This window comes from Peromyscus californicus, unplaced genomic scaffold (assembly GCF_007827085.1).
Source record: "Peromyscus californicus insignis strain IS unplaced genomic scaffold, ASM782708v3 Scaffold_11__1_contigs__length_118956290, whole genome shotgun sequence".
Lineage (NCBI taxonomy): Eukaryota > Metazoa > Chordata > Mammalia > Rodentia > Cricetidae > Peromyscus > Peromyscus californicus.
In genome coordinates, this window is record NW_026294402.1 from 67,595,916 (window position 1) to 67,623,643 (window position 27,728).

General features: G+C 47.3%; 1 protein-coding gene and 1 long non-coding RNA gene across 7 annotated transcripts in view; one reads left to right on the forward strand and one right to left on the reverse strand.

Annotated features, from left to right (window-relative positions):
• Positions 1-6,303: 6,303 nt before the first annotated feature.
• On the reverse strand, positions 6,304-10,967 carry LOC128095293 (uncharacterized). Its single transcript, XR_008213206.1, has 2 exons — positions 10,854-10,967; positions 6,304-8,030 (listed from the first exon to the last, which is right to left on the reverse strand). It is a non-coding gene; the product is annotated as an uncharacterized LOC128095293 (long non-coding RNA).
• The window catches only part of Nedd4 (NEDD4 E3 ubiquitin protein ligase), a 92,282-nt gene continuing 75,407 nt past the window's right edge, over positions 10,854-27,728 (forward strand). For 5 of the 6 annotated variants that reach the window (XM_052714097.1, XM_052714104.1, XM_052714122.1 and 2 more), the window contains exons 1-5: positions 10,854-10,994; positions 17,091-17,258; positions 18,385-18,458; positions 26,330-26,408; positions 26,505-26,543. In XM_052714097.1, coding sequence (XP_052570057.1) covers positions 10,950-10,994; positions 17,091-17,258; positions 18,385-18,458; positions 26,330-26,408; positions 26,505-26,543 — 405 coding nt within the window. In that variant the 5' untranslated portion in view covers positions 10,854-10,949. The remainder of the gene's footprint in view (positions 10,995-17,090; positions 17,259-18,384; positions 18,459-26,329; positions 26,409-26,504; positions 26,544-27,728) is intronic. The other variant, XM_052714140.1, reaches the window with a different exon arrangement.

Below are 27,728 nucleotides of genomic sequence, written 5' to 3' on the forward strand. Positions count from 1 at the left end.
CAGCCCTAAAATTTTATTTTTAAGAGCAAAACTGCTGGACGTGGTGGTACACATCGTTAATCCCAGTACTCTGGAGGCAAAGGCAGTCAGAGGTCTGTGATTTCAAGACCAGCCTGATCTCAGAAATTCAGTTCTGGTTTTGGGAGGAATACTGTAAATACCCCAGAATCACTCCAATAGAAACTGGGTTTACGTTATACTGTCATGTATAGATCTTAAGGGTCGGGACCCAGCTTATTAACTAAGGAGTCTATTTCTGTGATAAACAGCATGACCAAAAATAACTCAGGGAGGAAAGGGTTTATTTTAGCCTACAGTTCTGAGGTCACACTCCTTCTCTGAGGGAAGTCGGGCAGGAACTCAAACAGGGCAGAAATCCTGAGGCAGGAGCTGAAACAGAAGCCATGGAGGAATGCTTTCTGGCTTGCTCTCTGTGGCTTGCTCAGACTGCTTTCTTATACCACCCTGGACCAGTGTGGCAATGCCCACATTGAACTAGGCTCTCCCACATCAATCATTAATAATAATAATAATAATAATAATAATAATAATAATAAAGCCCCACAACCTTGCCTACTGGCCAGTTTTATGAAGGCATTTTCTCCATTTGATCCATCTTCTCATATATGTCTAAATTTGTGTCAAATTGGCAACAATCAACTAGTCCTGTTAGATAAGGGGAATGCAGTGAGCAAGAGGCACATTTTCCCTGAGCTGATTTAATATCCTGGTAAGGATGCCAGCTCTGGTCTTTGTTTGTGGTAGTGATGGAAAATGAACCCCATGCTCATGCACATTATGCAACCCCTAGATCCAGTTTTAACACCCTGTTGAGTAGTTCTTTGAAGTTTGGATGTAAGTATGGCATAAAGCAAATGATACAGATGTATCTGAATTGTATCAGTAGTCAAAACCAAACCAAACCAAACCGGGACTTGGGGTGTTAGAATTGATTTGATACATGGGGCAGAGAACTAACTACCCAATTCTAATCCCTAAAGAGACACAGAGAACACTCGCTTGACACAGGCAGCAGGAAGAGCCTGGTGAGGGCATCCCGGAGCAGCTCATTGACTGTCCTCTCTAGAGCAAGACAGCAATAGTGAATATATTCATGGAATCATTAAATTATTAATGAATTATTAAAAATGATAGGATTCTGGCCCTTGAGACGGCTCATCTGGCCAAAAGCTCGTGTCTGGTCACTTGAGTTCGACCCCTGGGACTTACATCAAGGTGGCTGAAAAGAATGTCTCCACTACGTTGTCCTCTGGTCCCCACAGGTGTGCTGTGACAAGTGTGCACTCCCTCTCCATAATAATAAATACATTGTTATTTTTTTAAAGATTTATTTATTTATTATGGACACAGAAGAGGGTGCCAGATCTCATTACAGATGGTTGTGAGCCACCATGAGGGTGCTGGGAATTGAACTCAGGACCTCTGGAAGAGCAGTTGGTGCTCTTAACCTCTGAGCCATCTCTCCAGCCCTACACTTTTTAAAGATTAAGAAAAATGCTGGGATTGGGGATTTAGCTCAGTGGTAGAGCGCTTGCCAAGGCCCTGGGTTTGGTCCTCAGCTCTGAAAAAAAAAAAAAAAAGACAAAATAACAAAAAAGAAAAATGCGCCGGGCGGTGGTGGCGCACGCCTTTAATCCCAGCACTCGGGAGGCAGAGGCAGGTGGATCTCTGTGAGTTCGAGGCCAGCCTGGTCTCCAAAGCGAGTACCAGGAAAGGCGCAAAGCTACACAGAGAAACCCTGTCTTGAAAAAACCAAAAAAAAAAAAAAAAAAAAAATGCTGGGTGGTAGTGACACATAACTTCAATTCCAGCTCTTGGGAGGCGAATCTCTCAGTTCGAGGCTAGCCTGGTTTACAGAGTGAGTTTCAGAACAGACAGGGCTACACAGAGAAACCCTATCTTGAACCTCCCACCCCCCAAAAAAGATTAAGAAAATGACGGATTCTGGAGGAGCAGAGAGTTGTGGACAACCCTACCGGGAGATAAGTTAGCTGAACAATGGTGTGGTGGTCCTGGTAGGTAGGAACTACTCCCAGCTGGACTGGTCACGATGAGTTGGTGATTGACCCACTCACAGACCGTGTTTCCTGTTACCGCAACAGTCAGGCAGTGCTGGGCTAGAAATCTTAGCTCCTGGTGTGGAGTAGCGAGGGTGTGTCTTCCAGGAGAGGCAGTGGGGGTTCTGCTGTGCTTGAAGCTATGACTATCTCCCCAGACACTTAAGCTCCCCATGCTGTGCACTAGCACACAAGGAGTTACTGGATCAAGGGACACAGCTCAACTGGTAGGACAGGACGCTTGCCCAACGTGCGTGAAGTCTTGGGTTCAGTTCCTCGAACAGCATAAACTGGGTGTAATGGTACTCACCTGTGATCATAGCACTCAGGGGTGGAGATAGGGGAATTAGAAGTTGAAAATTATCTTCAGCTACCCAGGGAGTTGTGGGCCAGTCTGGGAAACCTGAGACCTTGTCTCAAGGGAAAACACAAAAAGTTACCATGTTACCAGTCCTATACTGTACCCTGGGTCGTCTTCTCCCACGGGAGTATGTGGTAAGGCTGGGTCTCTATCCCCTGGGCTTGGTCCCTAGCATGTCACTACTGGGATGTGGAGGAGTTTTGGGGAGGTGGGATCTAGTGGTGGTCTTTAGATCTCTAGGGATGAGCTCCTGATGGGGACTGTGGGACACCTACCTCTTTCTTTCTTTCCCTTTCTAACCACGAGTTGAGTAGATCAGCTCCACCAGCCTTCCCAACACATGCGCTTAACACAGGCCCAAACCATAGACCCATCCAGTCATGGGCAGAAACATCCACACCAGGAATCAAAGCACAGCTTTTCTCTTTACGGTTACTGCGGGCGTTTGCCATACAGATAGAGCTGACGATGGCTCCCCTGAGGGGCAACGGTTGGGCCACTAACGAAGGCCAGCAGAATAGGTGTTGAACTCGGGGGCAGGGTGCCCTGGTTACATATCTCAGTACCTGCATGTCCACTGCTAACTGTAAATGAACACTGAAGGCAGCAAGTATAATTAATGATTCATCCCCTCTGGGGATGAAAACCTGAGTCACTAATAGGCAACAGCCCAGATCTGCTGAATGCTGGCCAAGGGCGGTGACATTTGGAATGGGTAGGCTAGAAGGGAGATGAAGTGTATCAGCGTTGCCCTGAGACCAGTTTATATGGGGGATACAACAGCTCATCCCCTGAACCCTAGCCTACTGAGTTCTGAAGGGATAAAAGCTGTCCATGACCTCATAGGCTTTGTGACCGACTGGACTAATTCGGGGCAGACCTGGGTGTATCGGATTCCTCTTTCTCTCCGCTGTGTGCTCTCAGTCAGCTTCCTGAGGTCCTTGCTGCAGGCATCAGCTATGTGGAGGATTAATCTGGAAGCTATTCACTTCCAGGGCTCAGCACAGCTCTCTCTCTGTGCTCTTGGGCCTCATCGCCTCTGCTATTCAAGATGCTTGCAGTTGTCTACTCGGCCATTCTCCACATGAGCAAAATTGGAAATGGTAGGGAGTTCACACCCTAGTCCATCAAAGATGGAAACTAGCCGGCAAACACTCTTCCTGGGAAGGACAATTCTGAGGTACGCTCCAGATGGCTCTTCATGTCCTAATTGAGAACCCCAACTCAAGAGTACAGGGTCCGTATCCCAGAATCTTTGCACCACGGTAGCCCTTTGCCCTGCTTACTCTTCCCGGTCCTCTCCTGGAGCTCGTCCCAAACACATGCTGCTAATTCGTTTAGTTGCTGGTACTCTGTGGGGGACGTTGCCATGGTCTGTAGGGTTGCCTGTTACTGCAAACACACTCCATGCACAAACTTCAGAGTACAGCCTTTCACCCCATCTGCAACCGGAGAGCAAATATGTACAGCTGGCCCTTGCCCCTGGAAGTCAGGGTGAGCCGATTCAGTGTCTCCCCGGTGGGAAAGGGGCCTCAGAGAACACCGAGACATTGTAACATTTGTGTTCCACGATGAGACCAAAAGCCAGGGAGTGGTGGTACACGCCTTTAACCCCAGGACTTGGGTGGATCTCTGTGAGGTCCAGGCCAGCCCCGTCTGCAGGGAGAGTTCCAGGACAGCCAGGGCTCCACAGAGAAACCCTGTCTCAGAAAAAAAAAAAGGCATCAGAAGGTTGGGGTGTTGGCTCCAGGGCTAAGAGTCTTTGCTGCTCTCGCAGAGGACTCAAGCCATGTTGGTGCCTCACAACAGCCTGTAACCCAAGCTGTAGGGGATCTGACAGGCACTGGTATACAGGTGCACACACACACACACACACACACACACACACACACACACACACACTAAAAAAAAACCCAAAAAACAAAATAGAACCAGTAACAAACTGACATTAGCTATGGAACTCAGTAAGATGGAGGTAGAAGGAGAGAGGAAAGAGAAGAGAGAGAGAGAGAGAGAGAGAGAGAGAGAGAGAGAGAGAGAGAGAGCGCTCCAGCACTCAGGTTCAATTTCTATTGTAGGGTAAACTGGTGGAGGACAGAAGAGAGGGAGGCAGGGAGTATGGATTGAAGTTACTCACCGTATCCTTGGGAAATGAATACGTAAGAATGCCATTCCAGAGACAGGGAGTGGGAGGACGGACTTTTCAGATGCACTGGGTTTAAGGGCTCTTCATGGTATTCTGATAGAGCTAACTAGTATGAAACACAGCCCCAAAGCTTAAGAAATACATAAAAAGTGGGGAGGTTATGGCAAGATATTAATGTGAAAACATACTGTGTGTGTTCATGTGTGTGTGTGTGTTCATGTGTGTGTGGTGCACATATGGAGGCCAGGAGACAGTCCCGGGTGTTGTTCCTCATGAGCCATCCATCTTGTTTTCTGAGACAAGGTCTCTCACTTGCCCACTGAGTAGACTGAGGTGGCCTGCCAGCAAGCCCCAGGGACCTGCCATCCCCACCTCCCCGGCGGCACTGGATTACAATCCCTAACCGGCTTGTGTTGCCTCGAGTGTGTGTGAACTCAGGTCCCCATGCTCAAGCAGCAAGCCATCTCCTCAGTCCTGCTGTGAAATTTCTTTTTTTTTTTTTTGTTTTTTGTTTTTCGAGACAGGGTTTCTCTGTGTAGCTTTGCGCCTTTCCTGGAACTCACTTGGTAGCCCAGGCTGGCCTCGAACTCACAGAGATCCGCCTGGCTCTGCCTCCCGAGTGCTGGGATTAAAGGCGTGCGCCACCACCGCCCGGCCTTTCTTTCTTTTTTTGAGACAGGGTTTCTCTGTGTAGCCCTGGCTATCATGGAACTCACTCTGTAGACCGGGCTGGCTTCGAACTCAGAGATTGCCTGCCTCTGCTTCCTGAGTGCTGGGATTAAAGGTGTGCGCCACCACCGCCTGGTTTAAATAACAACCCTTTTTGTTTTGTTTTGTTTTTTGAAACTGGGTCTCTCTCCTTAGCTCAGGCTGTCCTAGAACTCACTATGTAGACCAGGCTGGCCTTGAACTCAGAGGCCTGTTTCTGCCTCTGAGTGCTGGGATTCAAGGCATGCACCATCACGCCTGGTGAAATTTTTTTGACAATCATTAGTGTTCTGGGAATACCCTGCCACCTTTCCCCCCTCACCAGGCAGCAGCAGTGCTTCAGAATGACTGCCCTCAGGGCAGAGAAGAGAAGGCACCCCCCTCTGATCGGTTTCAATAGAGACCTTTGAATTTCCTGGGAGAGAAAATTAAGTTCAGGAGAAGGCTTTTTCTTTCTTTTTTTTTAATAGCTTGGATTTTGAGAACCAAGAGTCAAAATGACACCATCAGGAGGCAGATTTGGGTGGGGGACAATGGAAAAGCCAGGTTTCTACCCTGATGAGAAGACAGATAGATGAATGTTTCTAAGGAGCATTCCCTGCCCATGCGCTCCCTGCTGAGTTTCAGTGCGGGGCAACTGTGCTCCCTGATCCCTGTCGGAGGCATAGGAGAAAAGGAGGTCTGCCGTTTCCTGCGTGAGATTTGCACAGTTCTGCTGGCAGAGCCCAGCAGAGGAGCTGCCCACAAGTGACAGTGTGGGGCTTGTAATTCCGCCTCCAGGGAAGTCAGGAAGAGTTTCCACAGTCCCCAAAGGTGCAGGGGAACCAGGAGCCCTTAGAGATGGGATGCCAACCGAAGGATGTTGTGCAAACCAACAACAACTGTGCAATTCAACAGCGTGGCCAGGGTAAATGCCAGGGTAAAATGCCAGGCTCTCCCCTCCATGGTCATGGGCATACACAAGCGTCCTGGGCTGAGCTTGGAACCATTAAAAGATGAACACAGGCACATTAACATTTCAGGGTTCATTTGAGCAAAATATGGCTTACAAACTGGGTGACAGAATTGGAAAAGAGCCGATGGTGGTGGCGCACGCCTTTAATCCTAGCACCCGAGAGGCAGAGCCAGGCGGATCTCTGTGGGTTCGAGGCCAGCCTGGACTACAGAGTGAGATCCAGGACAGGCACCAAAACTATACAGAGAAACCCTGTCTTGAGAAAAAAACAAAACAAAACAAAACAAACCCAGAATTGAAAAAGGTTCAGAGAACTCCAGAGTAGATCGTGAGCTTTTATAAACTAAATAGGAAAGAAAAGCAATTACTTGAGGCCAGCCTAGTCTACAGGGCTAGTTCCAGGCCAGCCAAGGCTACACAGAGAAACCAAGTCTGGGGGAGCAGGGGAGAAATTACTTGGGGGCCAGCAAGACGGCTCCACAGGCAGCCCTTGCCACCCAGCCTAAGGCTTTGAATTTGATCCCTGGGGCCCACACTGGGGAAGGAAAGAACTGACTCTGCAAGCTGTCCTCTGACCTTTGCATGCCTGGGCACACTCCTGCATTTGCTCAATCCATCAATCCACGCCGAAAGAGGAGACTTGGTTGGCTTCAGGTAGGTGTATCTGCATTATGTGGGAGCTGACACAGGACAGAAACACGGGGAGATGACGGACACAGGGGAATATTGAGAATGGAGAAGCCTAGCACAAGAGTGTGGGCTCATGGGTAAAGTGCTTGCCTTGCAAGCGTGAGGACCTCAGTTTGATTCCCACGATCCAGGTGAAAGCATCGGGTGTGGTAGCGTAGGCTTGTAGTCCTGGGTACTGAGAAGAAGACAGATGAATTCTGGGGTTTGCTGGCTGCTCAGCCCTACCTACCACCGAGTTACAGGTCAGTGAGAATAAAAAATAAGAAGTGTGTGTGTGTGCGTGTGTGTGTGTGTGGTGTCGGTCATAGGAGAAGTTGTTGGGTTGCACATCTAAGGTGAACATATGGTCTCCATACACCATGTACACCAGCACTCACATTGCACGAGCGCACCGCACGCGCACACACACACACACACACACACACAATCCAACACACCTAACATTTGCTTGAGGCCTTCCCCCACCTCCGGGCTATACACCTGCAGTCTATTCTGATTCTCATCAGAAACCCCAGTTACAGTAGAAGAACATGTCCCAACTCCTTGTGCAATCCTAGAGGCCCTGATTTTATCTTACCTGACTGAAATCCCATCCAGGGCATCTCTGGAGCCACCCTAGAATCTCACTTAACAAAAAGAGAGGAAAACAATTTCTCAGCAACTCTTTGAGATGTAACTTGAGACCACCGGCATGCTATGTCCTCGGCTTCGACGGGGAGGCAGTGTTTTCTTTAAGAAGCCCACACCCATGCTCTCGGCGGCCTATGCTTTATTCTCTCTTCTATTTTTCATAAACTCCAACTCTGCTTCACACAGGTTAATCCTGAAATTCTTTTCTGTGGTGTGGCTGAGGATCTGGTTTTGCCTGAGGACAGGTCACCGAAAAAGACCTCAGGCTGCCGCAGGTGACAGTGTGAAGCTGGGTCTCCATCCCTGCCACTACAGACAGGAATGACTAAGCGGGAAGGATCTTTGTGGAGACTGCTTGAGGTTCTGGCTCACAGGTTCCAGTGGGCTTCACTTCGCTTCCCAGGAAGGCAAGGTTCTGGAGTCTTCCCAGCCCATGACTTTTCAAGTACTTATTTCAACACACTTGTAAGAGAATAAAAGGAGAAGGATTTGAGTTAGAAATCTGAAAAACTGAGGTCTAGAGTACTTACATCACTATACTTAACAGTTACCATAACCATACCACATACATTAGGGTTCTTCAGAAGAACAGAAGCAAGGGTATAAGGATATATAAAAGGGACTATTATGAGGACTCTGGAAACCCATGTTCAATCGACCGACTCCACAAAGTTGTGTCTGATCTCCACATGCTCACTGTAGCACACAAGCCACACATACACCCCACCCCCACCCCCACGAATATTCCACAGAGCTGAGAGAATACATAGAGACAAGGGTTTTTTCCATTAATTCTTTTTTATTTCAGGAGCTGGCTTCACAGGGCCCCTCCCAGTTTTCTGCGGGGAGATAGTAATCACTCCTGTTTATCGTGCCTAAGCACCTGCCAGGTTATTCCTTCCTTATGATTTTCACCGGATGGAAAGAAAAGAACCATGAGTCAAAAACTGGGATTTGGAATTATCATCAAATGCTTCAGCTCATAATCTCATGGGATTTTCTCAATGATCCTATTGCCAATTTCAAGCTGTCTGTTCTTCCGTCATTAAATAAAACACCAGTAATGGAACTGATTCCTGATCTTGTTTGAAATAACATGAATGACCTACTTAAAATTAAATACAAAAAAAAAAAAAAATACACAGTGCCGGGTGTGACGGTGCATGTCTTTAATCCCAGCACACAGGGAGCTCCGGCAGGCAGTGTGAGTTTGAGGGGCTTCTTGGTCTACATAGGGACTCCCAGGCCAGTCAATGCTACACAGTGAGACCCTGGTAATTTAAAACACAACAAGACAACACAGTGAGATATTAGGAGAACGTATTACTCTAAAAATAACAGACATATAGAATATATTCAGATCTTCTTTATCGTCTCCTCCTCCTCTTCCTCCTTCTTTTGAGACAGGTCTCACTAGCTCTGGCTGCCCTGGAACTCACTATGTAGATCAAGTTGGCCTCAAACTCAAGAGATCCTCTGGCTTCTGCCTGAGTGCTGGGATTAAAGGCAATCGCCACTGTGATTAGCTTATTTTATTCCTAACACCTAAGAACACAAGATATGTGAGTTTATAAAGCTAAAGACTTGATTCTACATCTGCCTGTTTATTTACTTATTTGTGAGGCTGGGGCTCCAGCCTAGGCCTTGCACATGCTAGGCCTCGTTCTACCAGTAATGTACACTACTAGTTCCACGATCGTGGTTAGATTTTGACTATTTAGGAATACTGTGCCCATGTTTACTTGTCACATCTGTTCTAACACAAATGATAAAATATGGATTACATATTAACAGAATTCCGATAGCTAGGATGAATGAAATGGATTCTGCCAAAGTTCAACGAAATATTATGTAAACAATCAATTGCTCACATTTGTCAACATTTTAAAAGGTGACTCGTAAATTCAGAATTTGTTTAATTTTCTTTGGGAAAACTGCAATAGGATCTGTAAAAAGCATTTATTTATTTTGTAGGTACGCGTGGAGGTCAGAGGACTTGCTGGATAGTCAGTTCTCGCCTTCCTCCATGTGGGTGTGGGGCACCGGGCTCCTTTGTTGTGAAGCTTGCTGACGAGGGAGGGCCTTTACCTCCATTAGCTCTCTCGCGATCCCTGAAATCAGGTCTGAGAGTCTCTATTTCGGCAACATTTTGTAACTATAGAAAATACAAGATATCATGGTGGCCTGTAATCGAGGCTCGGGAGGGGTGAGTCAGAAGGAAGCTGAGTTGGAGGCTGGCCTGGGAGACACACCAAGCCCTGTCGTCTCCAAACAAGAGGAATAGCGGCTCTCCTTCCCTCCCCCACCCTTTCTTTCTTCCAGCTAGGCGCGCTTGGATGGCTTCCTAAGCCTGGTGGCTGGAATGGGAGCCGACTCCCCCACCCCCACCCCCAGATTTAGGCCTGCGCATTCCCTTCCCGGGTCCTAAGATGGCTTCGGACCCGCCAGACCACGTTTTCAGAGGTGGATCCTGGCTGGGACTAAGCTCGCCTAATCTGCGGGCTCTCAACGCGGGGCCAGGTCGTGCCGGGCTCCCGGGGAGAACCGTTGTGGTTGTCGAACAAAAACCGCAAGGTTTGCTTTCTCTGCAGAAGCGCGTCGTCGTCGTCGTCGTCGTGGTCCCTGCGGCCTCCCCTCCCCCCACCTTCCCGCCCCCACCGCTTCCCCCCTCCTTCCTAGGCGGGGGCTGCGGGCTTCAGCCACCCACCTCCCCCCGCCCCCGCCGCGGGCCCCACCACGCGCAGGCGCGCTGCGGAGGGGCGCTTTGTGTCTGGAGGCCCCCGCCACGCTGGCTGCAGCCCAGCCCCCCGCGCCCAGCGCCCCGCGCCCGGGCCCCGCCACGATGGTTGCAGCCCAGCCCCCCGCGCCCGGGCCCTCGCCACGATGGCTGCAGCCCAGCCCCCCGCGCCCGGGCCCTCGCCACGATGGTTGCAGCCCAGCCCCCCGCCACGATGGCTGCAGCCCAGCCCCCCGCCACGATGGTTGCAGCCCAGCCCCCCGCCACGATGGCTGCAGCCCAGCCCCCCGCCACGATGGCTGCAGCCCAGCCCCCCCGCCACGATGGCTGCAGCCCAGCCCCCCGCCACGATGGTTGCAGCCCAGCCCCCCGCGCCCCAGCCCCCCGCCACGCTGGCTGCAGCCCAGCCCCCCGCGCCCGGGCCCCCGCCACGCTGGCTGCAGCCCAGCCCCCCGCGCCCCAGCCCCGCCGCGCGCGCAGCCGCGGTGCGCCGCGCCCCGCCCCTTCCCGCCGCGCGCCCCTGCACCCCCCCCCCCTCCCGCGCGTACCCGGGGTGGGCCTCAGCCGCAGCGCCCGCCTCCTCGCTTTCCTCTCCCGCCGCTGCAGCCTGGGCGGGGCGGTTCGTCCAGCGTGTGAGCTCGGACATGGCAGCCGAAGAGGCGGAGGCGCCGGGGCTCCCGGAGGACGAGGTGCGGGGCGGTTGCGGGACCGCTCGGGGGGACCTCCATCGAAGCGGGGGAGGCGGGTGATCGGGGCCCGGGCCCCGCCGCGCGCCCTGGAGCGGGCCACGCGGGCAGGGAGCGGTGGAGAGGGGCGAGCACGAGGCGGCTGGCGGGAGCTAGGCCGCCCACCCCCAACCCCCACCCCGGGGCCCTGCTCGCCCGGCTGCCCAGGGCCATCGCCCTCTCGGGCGGCCTCCGGGCGCCCTGGCTGCGGCCTGGGCGAGCGCACCCCCTCGGGGAGGGCGATGGCTCGGGTGGGGCGCCATCCCGGGGGGCCCCCCGCATCCCGCTCCTGCCGCAGCGGGAGCGGACAGAACTTGGCGGCTTGCCCTCCGATGGCTTCCCGGGGAGGCCAGGGCCAGGGTGGGAGCGCGGGGCGGTGGGATTCCTTGGACAACGCGGCAGTTGTCGGGTGGGGGGGGGAGTGCATGCTTTGTTTCACGGCCTTTGTTCGGGTAAAAAAAAAAAAAAAGGCGAAGGCCGGAGAAATATAAATACTTTAAAGAACCCCCCCCACCACCACCCTCCACAGCTGTTGGCTTTGAAAAACCGCAGTCCTGCGATTGGAAGCAGGCGAAGCCGTCTGTTAAGAGTCGGACAACTTAATCGCGACTTTGCCTCGCGCTCACGAAAAGTGAGGCCCCCTTGAGGGAGAGCTTCGATGGAGCTGGCGGTCGTCTCCAATGGGTGGGGCATGGAAGGCCCCGCAGCGTTTCACAGTGACCCTTTCAGAGTGTGTGTGTGCGTGTGCGTGTGCCTGTGTGTGCGCGTGCATCAAATCTGCGAGTTCCTGCCGCTCGATCTAGCGGCCACATGTACCTTTTATCAAGATCGGACCCCGTTAGCCCGACAACCCGAACCCCCCGATTTCTATTCTTTTCTCAGGTACCTCCAGACGCTGTTGTAATGCTGCATTCTCTGAGCAAGTTGGCGCCCTCCATTTTCCCCCTTCCCCGAAAGCTTTTTGTTTATCAACAGCGGGCACTTTATTAACGTAGAATGATGACTGCGGGGTATTTTGAAAACCTTTTTTGTGTTGCGGTTAGAATTCGATTTCTTAGGCCATCCTTGTATTTTTCTACATGGGTGGAATGGAAGACATTACGTGAAATATTTGATTTCTTAGGCGATCCTTTGTTTTTTTTCTCCATGGGTAGAATGGAAGACATTTTACGTGAAATATTTGGTTTATTAGGCGATCCTTTTTTTCTCCATCGGTGAATGGAAGACATATTACGTGAAATATTAGATTTTTTTTTTTTAGGCGATCCTTTGTTTTTTTTTTTTTCGGTTTTTTTTTTTTTTTCCTTTTCTCCATGAGTGGAATGGCAGACATTTTACGTGAAATAAGCCAAGCGTAGAGAGATGGGTACCTAAGATTCTACCCATGGGAAACCTAAAACGTTTTTGTTATAAAAATTGTAAGGAGAGGGGCTGGAGAGATGGCTTAGTGATTAAAAGAGCTTGCAAAGGACCGAAGTTCAGTACTCAGCACCCTTATGGGGCAGCTCATAACCTGTAATTCCAGCTCCAGGAGATCTGATGCCTTCCTTCTGCCTCTGGCACCTGCGCAAGCGCGTGGACACACACACACACACAAAAGAATAGATCTTTATTTGAAGTAGATTGGTGATTACCAGAGTCCTGGAAGAGCGGTTGGGGGAACGTGGGAGGAAGGCAAAGACCGATAGTGGGTACTGAGTCACAGTTGGGAGCAGTGAGTTCTTAAATGCACAGTGGGTTGAATGTCTACATACTTAGGAATGTTACAGGAGGGGCTGTAGAGATGGCTCAGCAGTTAAGAGCAATTGCTACCTTTGCAGAGGACCTGGGTTTGGTTCCCAACATCCGCATGGTGGTTTACAACCATCAGAAATGATGCCCTCTTATGACCTCTGGAAGTCAGCCATGGACACGGTGCTTGTGAATACATGCAGGCAAGACACTCTCCTTCACACAAATAAGTAGACCTTTAGAAAAAAGTTGAGTTCTCAGGTCACGCTCAGACTGTGGTGATGGGCAGACAGATGGTTCTAGTCCCTTAGTCCCCAGAAGCAGTCCTCAGCCTGCTCTCGCTAGGGGTGATAGTCTCACTAGTGCCCATTACTGTTGTATAGACGGAGTTAAATAATGCACACTTCGTAACCACCCAGTGTGCAGGACCTCAGGCTGGCATCCTGCCCTGTCCTGGGGCTTTCTCTGGCTGCGTGGAGGCTGGCTCTCCCAGATTTCTTCCCTCACCTCCTTCCAGCAAAGCCAGCTGATCACAGACTATTGATAAAGCCATCTTTACCCGTCTCTCTTGTCCCCCATCTGTATTCCTGATTGCCTTTTTCATTTGCCCAGCTGAACTAAAATCTGAGTGGCACCCAGTAGGTGCTCAGCAGCAACTGGGGCTAGAAACTCCACCTCTGTATTGGGGACTGTGAGTCCCACGATGAAGGAAGGTCTAGATGTGTGTTCCATGGCTCAGATACCCTCCATTTTTTTATGTCTATTTGTGCACATTAAGGAAAGCGAGTCAGGTAGGGGATAGAGACAGACATGGTGAGCATCTTCCTCTGCGGTGGTAATTGGGTTATTAATATTTACTCAGCAGACATTCATTACTGTTCCGTGTGCATTGTGCCAAGCACCAGGGATACGGAAAGGGTAAGACTGCCAGCCTCCAAGGACTTCACTGTCTGGTGCAGAGACAGAAGTGTTCTGTTTTCTGGTTGTCGTTGGCAGCTCATCGATGTCATTGGGCATTTATTTTCTGGTTTATCACAAAACTAAATGGGGGCTTGGAACCTATACCACCCTCACCCCCCACCTCCACCCCTCCACACTTTATTTAAAGAAGGAAACATGGCTGCTTTGTTACCTTTTGAACTCATAGACAAGTCTGGGAGTAGGCAGCCCTCTGCTGTTGATTAAAAGTGGTTGGGCTGAGGGTGTGGCTTAGTTGGAGTATTTGCTTAGTATGCCTGAAGCTATGGATTAGATCCTCAGCACTGCATAAACAGATGTGCTAGCCCATACTTTAAATCCCAGCACATGGGAGACGGGCAGGAGGATTTCTGTGAGTTTGAGGCCAGTATGGTCTATATAACAAGGTCCAGCACAACCAAGGCTACATAGAGAGACCTTGTCTGGGGGGGGGGGGTGTCTAAGGTATTCTATCGGTCCATCATAGCACACACCTGTAATCCCAGCACTTGCGAAGCTGAGAGCCAGACAATCACCTGACTGTAAGACCAACCGGAGCTATACTGTGAGCTCCTATCTCCAAAAGAAGGAAATAGATTCAAACCCTTTGAAACCAGGAGAAATGAATAGAAATGGCATGGAATGTGGAGAATTGTGAGGGTTCAAGCATGCTGAAGTGGATCGAACGCCTCTCGCACTTTTCCATGAGTCTTACTTAGTTCTTCCTTGTCTGCCCTGTGGAAAGAGGTCCTGTTTGCAGACATTTGACATTACAGCATTAGCTAAGTGAAGAAGTGTGACAGCTTACCCGATGTGCTCCAGTGGCCCTTAGGATTTACAGTGGAAAGCAGCTCCTGTCACCCTTTTCGTCCTGAAACGGGTTCACTGTGTAACCTGGAATTCTGTGTGTAGGCCAGGCTGGCCCTGAGCTCAGAGATCTGCCTGTCTCTGCCCCCTAGGAGAGCGCCAGGATTGGAGGTGCCAGGCATTTCTCACCAGTCATTGATGGGAAAGAAGGAAGTGGACCAGGGGATGGTTACCTGATATCCTTCCAGCCGCCTCCTCCCAGGGGAACTGCTGCCAGGCCTCTAGAGGCTGGAAACTTTCCTAGTTAGTGTTGGTGAGAAGTAGGTTTCTTAGTGAGATGCACCTACTGCAGATGGGGGTGGAATCACATGATTACCACTCCCATTTCTTGACTTCCTCTGCTGACAAGCATCTGTGTGCGAGGATTGAATTTTCCTACAAAAGAATTACAGTGTTGAGGCTGCAGAGAAGGCTCAGCAGTTAAGAACACTTGCTGCTCTTGTAGAAGACTGAGTTCAGTTCCCAGCACTCATTAGGCAGCTCACAATTGCCTGTAACTTGAGTTCCAGGGGACCTTGGACCACCCTCTTGTGGCCGCCACAAGGACCCACACACAGACACACACATACAATTAAAAATACTAAGAGTAAACCATAACAAAAAAGGAGGCCAGTGTTCGAGGCTGGAGGAGAGCGGTTTATGGATCAAGTGCCTGTCTGGCAGGACTGTTTTATGGAGGTGATAGTACACACGGCAGGACTGATTTATGGAGGTGATAGTACACACCTGTAATCCAAGTGTCTGGAAGTGGAGGCGGGTCACTAGAGTTCAAGATGAGGTGTGCTCCTGGCTGCATCCTGCATGTAGGCATGCTCTCTTATCAGTTCAGCTATGTCTCTAGCCCTGACTCTTTCCTAATTAACACAATAGAAATATTAGGAAATTCTTTTTTTTTTTTTTGTGGAATAATAGAAATTAAATTTACTCTGTGTGTGTGTGTGTGTGTGTATGTGTGTTCGTGTTCGTGTGCCATGGTGCATGTGTGAAGTTAGAAGACAGCTTATGGGAGTCAGTTCTCTTCTTCCGCCATGTGGGTCCCGGGATATGAACTCAAGTCACAAGGCTTGCAGCAGGCACCTTGGAGCCATTTTGCTGACTTTCGTGAGCTTTTAAGGTTTTCTTTTTCACTTTAGCCTTACCTGGAATTTTGTTTCTTTTTTTTTCTTTCATGGTTTTTTGAGATGGAGTTTCTCTGTGTAGTTTTAGAGCCGGTCCTGGAACTCACCTTGTACATCAGGCTGGCCTCAAACTCAGAGATCTGCTCAGCTCAACCTGCCTTACAGCATCCAGGACCACCAGCCCAGGAGTGGCCGCACCCACAGTGGGCAGGGCTCTCCCCCATCAATCACTAATTAAGAAAATGCCTTAATGGGGCTGGAGAGATGGCTCAGTGGTTAAGAGTGCTGACTGCTCTTCGAAAGGTCCTGAGTTCGATTCCCAGCAACCACAGGGTAGCTCACAACCATCTGTAATGAGATCTGGCGCCCTCTTCTGGCCTGCAGTCACACATGCAGACAGAACACTATACGTAATAATAAATACAAATAAATCTTAGAGGAAAAAAAAAGAAAAAAATGCCTTAAAGGCTTCCCTACAGCCTGATCTTAAGGAGGCATTCTCTCCACTGAGGTTCCCTCTCTCAGATGACTCTAGCTTGTGTCAAGTTGACATAAAACTAGCCAGCACACATAGCGAATAACAAGTTGGATGTGACTATGTCTGTGTGTCCATAAATTAAAGAGAATGAACACAGTGTTAGCAGGCTGTGGACCGTGTTTATGGGAGTGGACGTTGTATGAAACTGCCCTACAGACCCCTTAGGCAGGGGTCCAGAACAGTGGGAGAGACAGGAAGCTGACGGAGCCAGCCAGCAAGCCAGGGTACTCAGTCTCTCATCTTTTTTTTTTTTTTTTTTTTTTAATATTTTATTTATTTATTGTCTATACAGTGTTCTGACTGCAGGCCAGAAGAGGGCACCAGATCTCATTATAATATGGTTGTGAGCCACCATGTGGTTGCTGGGAATTGAACTCAGGACCTCTGGAAGAGCAGCCAGGGCTCTTAACCTCTGAGCCATCTCTCCAGCCCCCAGTCTCTCATCTTGACTGTGGATTCCTGCCTTGATTTCCCCTCCATGATGGACTGAGGAATTTGTAAGCAGGGGGGAAAAAAAATCCCCTAAGTGTATTTTTTGTCAGAAGCCGAAATGAATCCATACCTACCCTCTTTTGATTTAAACTGTTTCTAATTTATAGGACAGTTAAGAGAGGGTGTATAACACATACTTCCATAGCCATGAGCTTAGTCCACAGCGTGATAACATTGTGTTCATGCATAGACGGACTCACATTTGACTTTTTATTTGCTGAGCTATTTGAGAATAAGTTACAGAATTGGTGCGGTTTCCCCGAAATATTTCGATGTGTACCTTTTTAGATAGAAAGTGTAATATTTTGTTAATTGTTGAGAATTTCATAGAATGTATTCTATTTTAAATTTTTACAGGTGTGGGAATTTTGCCTGGATAAGAATGAGGAAGATGGTGTTGGATCCCCTGGAAGTAATGTTACAGACGATTGTGAACCACCTTGTGGGTGCTGGGAGTTCAATCCGGATTCCCTGGAAGAGGATCACCTGCTCTTAACCACCGAGCTGTCTCTCCAGTCCCACAATGTATGTTTTTAAGTTTTTATTTATGCGTATGAGTGTTTTGTCTGTGTGTTTGTATATACCATGTGTGTTCCTAATGTCAATAGAGACCAGAAGAAGGCTTCAGATTCTAGAACTGGAGTTATAGACAGATGGTTGTGAGCCACCATACAGGTGCTGGGAATTGAATCCAGGTTTTCTGGAAGAGCAGCTAATGCTCTTAACTGCTGAGCTTAACTGCTCAACTATTTCTCCAGCCCTACAACTCCCTTTTTCTTCCTTTTTTATCTTTTCTGGAGATGATCTCGCTATATAATCTTGACTAGCCTGGGCTATCTAGACCAATCTGGTCTCAAATTCAAAGAGATCTGCCTAGTGAGTGATTCCTCCAAGTGATTAAAGTGGTGTACCACCACACCCAGCCATATACAGTGTATTTTGATCACATTCACCACACTAACTCCTTCCCCTAGCTCCCCTCAGACGGTATGTCCTTTTTAAGACAAAAAAGTTCTCCCATAAAATCTCATCCTACTGTGTTATGCAAAATAGTTGGTATTTGACATAATACAGTATGTGTACTGTTATTTATACCTATTTGATGAGACTTTAAAAATAGTTAACTTTTCTTAGTAATTATTACAAATGATTGTGAGTGTTTGATTTATGAACACAGCAACAGTAGTAACTTCACTAGTTACAATTTGTCATTAGATTTTTCTTGAAAATGTTAAATTCTTATTGATTGTAATAACTTTAGTTCTTTGCATGTGGTCAACTATATCTAAAAATAGTAATTTCTGTTTTTATTTTCCTTTATGTAACTTTTTTTTTTAAAGATTTATTTATTTATTCTGTATACAGTGTTCTGTCTGCAGATATCCCTGCAGGCCAGAAGAGGGAGCCAGATCTCATTACAGATGGCTGTGAGCCACCATGTGGTTGCTGGGAATTGAACTCAGGACCTTTGGAAGAACAGCCAGTGCTCTTAACCGCTGAGCCATCTCTCCAGCCCCCTTTATGTAACTTTTAATCAGATTAATCATTTTAAAAGTCTTCTCTAATTTGAATATTACTATTGTATTAGGTTATTATCGTACTAGATAACTCATAATTACATGAGAATAAAACGGAACTGTTTACATTTTAGGATAACACTCGCGTCGTGAGAGTGAAGGTCATAGCTGGCATAGGCCTGGCCAAGAAGGATATCTTGGGAGCCAGGTAAGTATAGTATATGGGCTTGGCATTTGAAAACTTGGCATGTCTTAGTTTTTTTTCTTGAACTTTGATTAAATAAAAATTTGAATGATAATATTAGCAAATTTTGATGCACAGCGAAATCATTCCAGATTATATTTCTTGGTATCTGAATTAATGAATTTGTAAAATTAAAGATTTATTATTGAGTTCTGCTCCAAGAAATGTACAAACTCTCTAAACCCTTTAGCGGATAACGACCATACCCAGGATACACTATAAAAAGTAGCTCTCTGGGCATAGAGTGAAGAGAGAGGGCTGTCCTGGTGGGATCTACACCGGGAGCAAAGTCTAGAGTGATTTGCCATTTTAGCAGTTAATCTGAGCTGGGCGGTGGTGGCACACACCATTAATCCCAGCACTTGGAGGCAGAGGCAGGCCTGGTCTACAGAGGGAGTTCCAGGACAGCCAGGGCGACACAGAGAAACCCTGTCTGGAAAACAAAAAGGAATTAGTCTGAAGCTGCATAGAATCATAAGCTGGAGCAGTGGCTGCTCGTCGCCACAGCCTGAAAATCTGGAGGGTGGTGGGCTCCGTGGGGGAGAAGCAGAAGATGGACTCTGAAGGAAGCGTGGCAGTGGTGCAGATTCTGGAAGAAAAAGGGCCGCACTCCGCGGATGTCAGAGGTCTGAGCCGAGAGTCATTGTCCAACAAACAGGGTTTGTGACCCTTGTCCACACAAGATAGATAAACAGAGGAAACATTGTCTGCAGCCCAGCTTACAGTGTCCATGGTACAACATGTCATCACCTGGTCTGCAAAGATCCAGGGAATGGAACACAGTCAATAAAGAGTATATGAGCAGGATGTGGTGGCACACGCCTTTGTTCCCAGCACTCGGGAGGCAGAGGCAGGCAGATCTCTGAATTTGAGGACAGTCTGGTCTAGAGTGAGTTCTAGGGCAGCCAATGCTATATAGAGAGACACTGTCTCCAGAAAAACAAAAAATACAAAACAATTTTAAAAAAAGGAAAGAGAATATGCTCAAGGTAAGTCAAAACATTAGAAGTCTCAGGAATGAAATAGAGACCAAATAAATAAACGATTAAAAGGAAAATTCTACAGGTATAAAACAGTATTTGAAATTAAAAATGCATGGGTTGGGCTGGAGAGATGGCTCAGTTTAAGAGCAATGACTGCTCTTCCAGAGGTCCTGAGTTCAATTCCCAACAACCACATGGTGGCCCACAACCATGTGTAATGAGATCTGGCGCCCTCCTCTGGCATGTAATCATACATGCAAACAACACTGTAAATGTAATAAATAAAAAAAAAATCTTAAAACAAAAACAAAAACATTATGCTGGGCGGTGGTGGCACACGCCTTTAATCCCAGCACTTGGGAGGCAGAGCCAGGCGGATCTCTGAGTTCGAGGCCAGCCTGGACTACCAAGTGAGTTCCAGGAAAGGCGCAAAGCTACACAGAGAAACCCTGTCTCAAAAAACCCCCAAAAAATAAATAAAATGCTTAGGTGGTTGTGGTAACAGAATGTAGAGCAAAGATGAACTGAACGTATATCAAGAGGAATCATTTACCGGTTAGAAGTTGATAGATAAAAAGGAACAATCTGTCATCACTAAGCTCCAGAAAGAAGGGAGAGTTAAATGAAAACATTTTTAAAGAGTAAGTTTTGGCCAGGCCGTGGTGGCGCACGCCTTTAATCCCATCACTTGGGAGGCAGAGGCAGGCAGATCTCTGTGAGTTTGAGGCCAGCCTGTTCTGCAGAGCGAGATCCAGGACAGGCACCAAAACTACACAGAAACCATGTCCCAAAAACCAAAAAAAAAAAAAAAAAAAAAAAAAAAAGTGTTGAAGCTGGGCAGTGGTGACACACATCTAAAATTCTAGCACTTGGGAGGCAGAGGCAGGTGGATCTCTGATTTCTGGTCTACAGAGTGAATTCCAAGACAGCCAGGGCTACACAGTGAAACCCTGTGGGGGACTGGGGAGGATAACTGAAATCAGTGAAACACACAGTTTTCTATTAGCAAAAACATCAGGGGCTGGAGTTGGCTCAGCAGTTACGATCCTGTACTGCTCTGCAGAGGACCATTCCCAGTGAACTGCCTGTGACCACTGATGCCCTCATCTGGCCTCAGCAGGCACTGCACTTAACATGCACATGCATCACTGAATTACTGCATTTATAAAATTAAAGACAGTGATAAATACAGACATTTGATGCCAGATGGAAGATCAGATCCTCAGAAAGGAAAAGATCAGAAACAATATCTGGAATCTACAGATACTTTTCTTTAAATTAAAATTAAATTTATGTATGTGTGTGTGTGCCTGATGTCCACAGAGGTCAGAAGAGGGTGTTGAATCACCTGTAACTGGAGTTACCCATGGGTTTGAGCTGCCATGTTTGTGCTAGGAATCAAACCTGGGTCCCTTGCAAGAGCAGCAAGTGCTCTTAACCTTATCCAGGGCCCATTGGAGTCATGGTTCCCAACCTTGTCTTTTGGATTCATATTATAGATAAGGAACATCCATGGCAAGTACAGCATAAAGAACAGGTGTATGTTGCACTGCGTGTGTCTGCTGCGACCCTGCAGGGAAGAATAGTGTAAGAGCAGAAAGCATGAGTGGAGGGAGTCCTTAAGGGTGCGGGGTAAAGACCTAGATAAACCACCCACACGGACGCAAGGAGTTACAGGTTTGTAAAAGCACAAGTTTGCTTTCTGTTTTTTGTTTTTTGCTTGTTTATTTTGAGACAGGAGACAGTTTCTCTGTGTAACAGCCCTGGCTGTCCTGGAATTTACTCTGTAGACCAGGCTGTCCTGAAACTCAGAGATCAGAGGCTGGGATTAAAGGTGTGTGCCACCATCCCTGCCTATAAAAGCAAAAATTTTAAAATGAAATTCTTGAAAAAATAAAAAAGCCAGTACAAAACAAATTGTTTTTTGAAAGGGAGTAGGGCAAGGAAAGGAAAACATACAATGAGTTATAGACTTGTATCCAGTCATGTCAGTAATTACATGAAACGTTAATGGAGAGAAGTAACACAAGGTGGGGTTATTACAGTAAATTAGAAAGTAACACTCGTTAGACTCGTTATTACGTGTCTCATTCCTGTAATTCCAGCACTTGGGAGAATTGTGAGTTCTAGGCCATCCTGAGCTATATAGTGAGGGACACCTTCAAAAATCTAGCCTGGGGTGGTCTATGTTGAATCCCTGGTAGTGAGAGATGTATGGGGGTGGGGAGGGCAGAAGGATCGTGCCATCATACCATCAAGTAGAAGGTATGTTGGCAATATTTAGAGGCTAGGGAGATGTCTCAGGTTTGGTTCCAGGACCTACCTCAGCTGGCTCTCAGCTATCTAGAACTCTAGCTCCAGGAGATCCACTTCCCTCTTGTGGCTTCTGCAGGTACTGCATGTGTGCACATATTAAGTGAAGCAACTCTTTAAAGCTAGACTTAAAACACTTAAAATAATGACACAGCTAAGTTAGGAAAAATGAATTCAAAACTGGAATGATAAAGATTAAAGAGTATACTTTTAAAATCTGATGAAGTAAGGGTTCACCGTGAAACTATTTCCAGATTATAATAGTTAGAAATGGGTGTATGCCTGTCAGAACTCTGAGATATGTGGCTCAAAATTTGAAAAAGGAAAAATGGAAAATTCTATAATGGTAAAGACACTCATGCCTTTCAAAATTGTTAAAACAGATACTTTAAGAAATATCACACGAGCCTGGAGATAGAAAGCTCAGCAGATAACAGTGCTTCCCAACGCATGTCTGTCAGCTCACAGCTGCCTGGGACTCCAGTGCCAGGGACTTCCAAAGCCTCGGCCTCTGCAGGCACCAGCACTCGTGCACAGACCCCTACACATAGACACAGACACACAAATCCCCCCGTACACACACAGACCTCTACACACAAATCCCCCCGTACACACACAGACCCAGACCCACACATACATGTAATTAAAAATAAAAAATCAATCTCTGAAACAAAGGTTTAAAACAAATTTGTATAGTCTTTGTATAACTGGCCTGAAGAATACATCCTAATGACTGCAAATGAAACATTCTTGACTGTAAGTAGATGTTCAAATGCACACAGTAAGTTGACATTCACAGGACATGTGAGGATTATGTGTCTCTTGCTGCCTGATGATAGGAATTCACAGCTCCGTGTCCCACCTGAGCAAGTGCTTATGATCTCAGTGGGGGGGGGGGGGCGTTAGAAGCTCCTTGATTCTTTAGTTTGACCCACTGCTTCAGGGTCTTACCAAGTGGCTGTTGTGTGTTTGTTTCTAATTCAGTCACGAGGTCTTGCGGGGATGTCTGTAAACTCCAGCCCTGCCCTCATGGTGCTCTGGGTATCTCGTATTTTCAGAGTGCCTCTGTGGTCCACCCTCCAGTTGTAGAACCTCAGGCCACCGGATGTGCTTCAGGAAATTTGTGTATCTTGGACAGTGTGCTGTGACTCTTGTCTGGTCTGTGTCCAGGTTATTCCTACCTAGGGAGCCAGTCTCGGTGGAGAAGTTAGTTTCAGATTGTTTCAGATTGTCATTCAGGTAAACACAAATGAGGCAACTCAACAAAATCACAGAAACAGGTTATAACTTACTAGATCTCAGAACAGCAAAGTGCGCCTCACCGGGTCAGTGATAACTGGGGAGGCCCTGGGTGTATATGTGCCAGTGTATGTGGGCAAGGGCATGGCAGGCTGAGGTCTTTGGGGGTCAGGGTGTAACCCATGTTAATTTCCATCAGGGAGTGCTAACTGATGGAGTTCAGAGCAGGCTGCTGTGAGTTTTGTGGGGCCATGCTGCCCTGAGAAGTGGTCACTATGATGCATCTGCATATTCCATACAGAGTGTGGGTTCAGTGGGCTCACGAATTGTCTAACTGTGATGTGTGGCCCCCAGGAAGTAAATATATAAGTCAACCACACCGAGGAAAAGGAAGGAAATAGAAGTCTGTTACATTGTATTTATTTATTGTGTGTATGTGTGAACACTGAACATGTGCACATGGCATGGCATGCCATGTAGATGGAGGCCAGAGGACAACTTGTATGAATCAGTTCCCTTTTTCCACCATATGGCTTCTGGGGGAATTGACTTCAAGTTGTCAGTCTTGGAAGGTACCTTTACCCACTGACCATCTCAGTGATCCAAGACTGTGACCTAATGTGTTGTACACTTAAAGACCTAAGAGACATCTTGGGTCAGATGAAATGTTCATACCACAGTCAAGAAGCAGTCATACATCTGCCAAGACTTTTAATTTTAGCTATCTTATAACTAACTCAATAGTAATATAATAAAAACCAGAACCACTGAATGGACCAGACATTAGAAAATGTCTAAATGGCAATCTGTATCTGGGTAGGTTAGAGTTAGGTTTTTTCTTTTAAGATGGTCTTCCTATGTAGCCCTTGCTGACCTAGAGCTTCTCTGTAGACCAGGCTGGCCTTGAACCTTGTACCTCGCCTGCCTCTGCCTCCTAAGTGCTGGGATCAAAGGTGTGCGCCATCACACCCAGCAATTTTTACAGTTTTTATTTGACGTTATGTATTTAGTCGTGAAGACTATGGATGAGATTAGAGAGATGCAGAGGCCAGGAGTCCAGGTGAATACCTTAGGGAATGTCAGCATGAAACTTGCAGCCAATAGGAAAGAGACTTAAGAAAGACTGAGGGAGGGGTGTGAGCTTGCCTGGAATGCACAAAGTCCTGGGTTTGATCCATAGCACCCCGTGGACTGGATGAGGTAATGCGTGCCTGTAATCCCACACTTGAGATGGAGGTAGGAGAATTGGGTCCTTCTCAATTACACGGAGAGGTGAAGGGTATCTGACCTACATGATAGCCTGTCAGGGAGAGAGGAAGAGAAAAGAGGAGTTTAGGGTAGGGTAAGAACCCAGAGATGAGTGTTTCAGAGCATTTTCAGAATAGATCTGAGGACAGACAGAAAGTAGACTTCATGGTTCTAAAGAGCCTTGGGAATGAAGGGAGGGAGGAAGGGAGGTCCCCAAGGTGGTGGTTCTTTTCTGTGGAGCAGGCGCTATAGCCCCAGCCGCGGCCTCCCCCACCATGTCCAACGTGGAGAAGAGGATAATAGCTCATCCTGATCCACAAAAGCTGCTTTGAGCAGTGTTTGATGTGGAGTCATTGCTGTGTGAGTGTTATTACCAAGCATTCTCTTGCAAAGTTTAACCGAGAAAGGAAGAAAAAACGTGTTCCACTTTGCTAGAGGAAGGAGGGTGAGTCAGGAATAGAGCAGTTTCAAAACACATTGGGTTGCCGGGCGGTGGTGGCGCACGCCTTTAATCCCAGCACTCGGGAGGCAGAGCCAGGCGGATCTCTGTGAGTTCGAGGCCAGCCTGGACTACCAAGTGAGTTCCAGGAAAGGCGCAAAGCTACACAGAGAAACCCTGTCTCGAAAAACCAAAAAAAAAAAAAAAAAAAAACAACACATTGGTAGACCTAGAAAAACTAGGTCTAAGGGGAAGCTGGAGGATAAAGCGGTTGGTGAAATGCCCGTTTCTGCGCTGGAGAGCGCTGGACAAGTGGACCAGCTCCACACAGGAGAACAGGAGGGAGGGTGGGTTCCAGTTAGTGCCAGTGTGTTGGGAGTGGGCTTTGTGAGTTACAGTGTGAAGGAAGGGGTGTGAGCACACGGGATTGGAGAGGAGGGAGTGAGAAGAAGGGTCAGTACCAGCTCTGAAATACACAAGAGAAAGCGGAGATTTGACTGGGTGAGCAGGATGTCCTTATTCAGTCTCTGTACTCTGCAAAAGCCCATGTGTCACAAGGTTGTCCCCTTTCATGTCTCCTTTTAGTAGGGTTTCTGGGATTGGAGAGATGGCTCAGCTGTTTAGAGCACTTGCTGCTCTCACAGAAGACCTGAGTTTTATTCCCGGTACCTATGTCAGGTAGCTTTGTGACTCTAGCTCTAGGGGGCACACACACACAGAGGAATAAAAAATAAACTGAGTCTTGGGCTGGACAGTTTTGGCGCACTCCTTTAATCCCAGCACTCAGGAGGCAGAGGCAGGAGGCTCCAAAGCTACACAGAGAAACCCTGTCTCAAAAAAAACCAAAACAACAACAAAACCCCAAAAACTAAAAAAAACCCAAAACAACAAAAAAAGAAAACCAAAAAAATAAATCTTAAAGAAAGTAGAAGGGCTTCTATAACATGTAATTTTATTTTATTTTATTTATTTATTGAAGTGGGGTCTAACCCTGTAACCCTGGCTAGCCTCAAACTCATAGAGAGCTTCCTGCCTCTGCCTTCTGAGTGCTGGGATTAAAAGGTGTGCCCCACCATGCTTGGAAAGATGTAATTATTTTTAACTGCAGTTTATTTTAATGTAATTAAAAATTTAATTTGACGACTTAAATTGAAGATTTATTTATTGTCACTTACATATATGTCTGCATGCTTACATGAGTTGATTGCCCCGTGTGTGTGTGAGTCTTTGCTATATGTAACAAGGTTTACACCATGAGATGGTTTGGAAACACCTGTGGTGTTGAAAAGCTGGTTTTACAAACCTCTGAATTAGCCGCCTACGCTCAAAAGAGACACTAAGGTTCAGAGACATTTTCAAAATGCCTAAAAAGTTTGTAAGTCACCAGAACTGTGGGTAAGAGATCTGCACTCTGAATCGTTGCTGGTTTTACTGACCTGGTACTTAAGCTTTTTAACAATGCAAATGCTTAGCCTGCATACAGATCCCTGGCTTTTAAGCATACAAAGTAATAGAAATAATAAAATAGTAGCAACTGTTAAGAGAGAAAACTCTGAAAATCTGATAATGTGAACAGTTGGACTGAACTACCAAAATGTCCTTGTTTTTAACAGTGATCCTTACGTGAGAGTGACGTTGTATGACCCGATGAGTGGAGTCCTTACCAGCGTTCAGACGAAAACTATCAGAAAGGTTAGAGTTAGCCAGCTTCCAAAGATTTCTCATAAACTTGTTTTTTATATGACAGAGAATTAACAAATAAATAACACCATGTTTATTGTCTTTTAGTCTTTGAATCCAAAATGGAATGAAGAAATACTATTCAGAGTAAGTATGCATTTTCTTTTATTAAAAAAAATAAAATACATTTTTTCTCCATAGGTAATACTAAGTACTCACAGTATATTAAAATACACCTTGGAATTTGCCTCGCATTTTGAATTTTATTTATTAGTCGTGTGTGTGTGTAATGTATGTGTGTGAGTGAAGACATGCACATGACGTGGCGAGGTCAGAAGACAACTCGGGGCTTGGCTCTCTCCGCCCACCTTTTTGTGGGTCAAACTTAAGCTCCAGGCTTGCATAAAAAAATCTATAACCTGCCGAGACATTTCTGGACCCCCCAATTTTTTTTTAAAGATTCATTTATTTATTATGTATACAGTATGCCTGAAGGCCAGAAGAGGGCACCAGATCTCATTACGGATGGTTGTGAGCCAACTTGTGGTTGCTGGGAATTGAACTCAGGACCTTTGGAAGAGCAGCCAGTGCTCTTAACCTCCGAGCCATCTCTCCAGCCCTGGACCCAAAATTTTTAAAAGAAAGTTAAAATTTTTTTTTCTGAGATAGGGTCTCACTGTGAACTGTGACTTTCTGGGACTAGCTATGTAGACCTGACTGGCCTTGAACTCGCAGAGATCCATCTACCTCTGCTTTCTGAGTGTTGGGATTAAAGGTGTGTGCGCCACCATCGCGGCGGTAGTGGTGCATACCTTTAATCCCAGCACTCGGGAGGCAGAGCCAGGAGAATCTCTGAGTTTGAGGCCAGCCTGGGCTACAGAGTGAGTTCCAGGATAGGCTCCAAAGCTACTCAGAGAAACCAACCTAACAAACAAACGAAAGGTGTGTGCCACCGTGCCCAGGTACCCAGCAAAAAAAATTTTTTTTTTTGGTTTTTCGAGACAGGGTTTCTCTGTGTAGCTTTGCGCCTTTCCTGGGACTCGCTTGGTAGCCCAGGCTGGCCTCGAACTCACAGAGATCCGCCTGGCTCTGCCTCCTGAGTGCTGGGATTAAAGGCGTGCGCCACCACCGCCCGGCCCAGCAAAAATTTTTAAGGAGAGTTAAAATTAAGGGTTGAAGAGATGGCTCAGAGGTCAGAGCACTAGTTGCTCTTTCAGGAGACCTGGGTTCGATTCCCAGCACCTGTTTGGTGGCTCACAGCCATCTGTCACTCCAGTTCCACGGGGTTCAATGCCCTGTTCTCATCTCTGAGTGAACCAGGCTCACATGTAC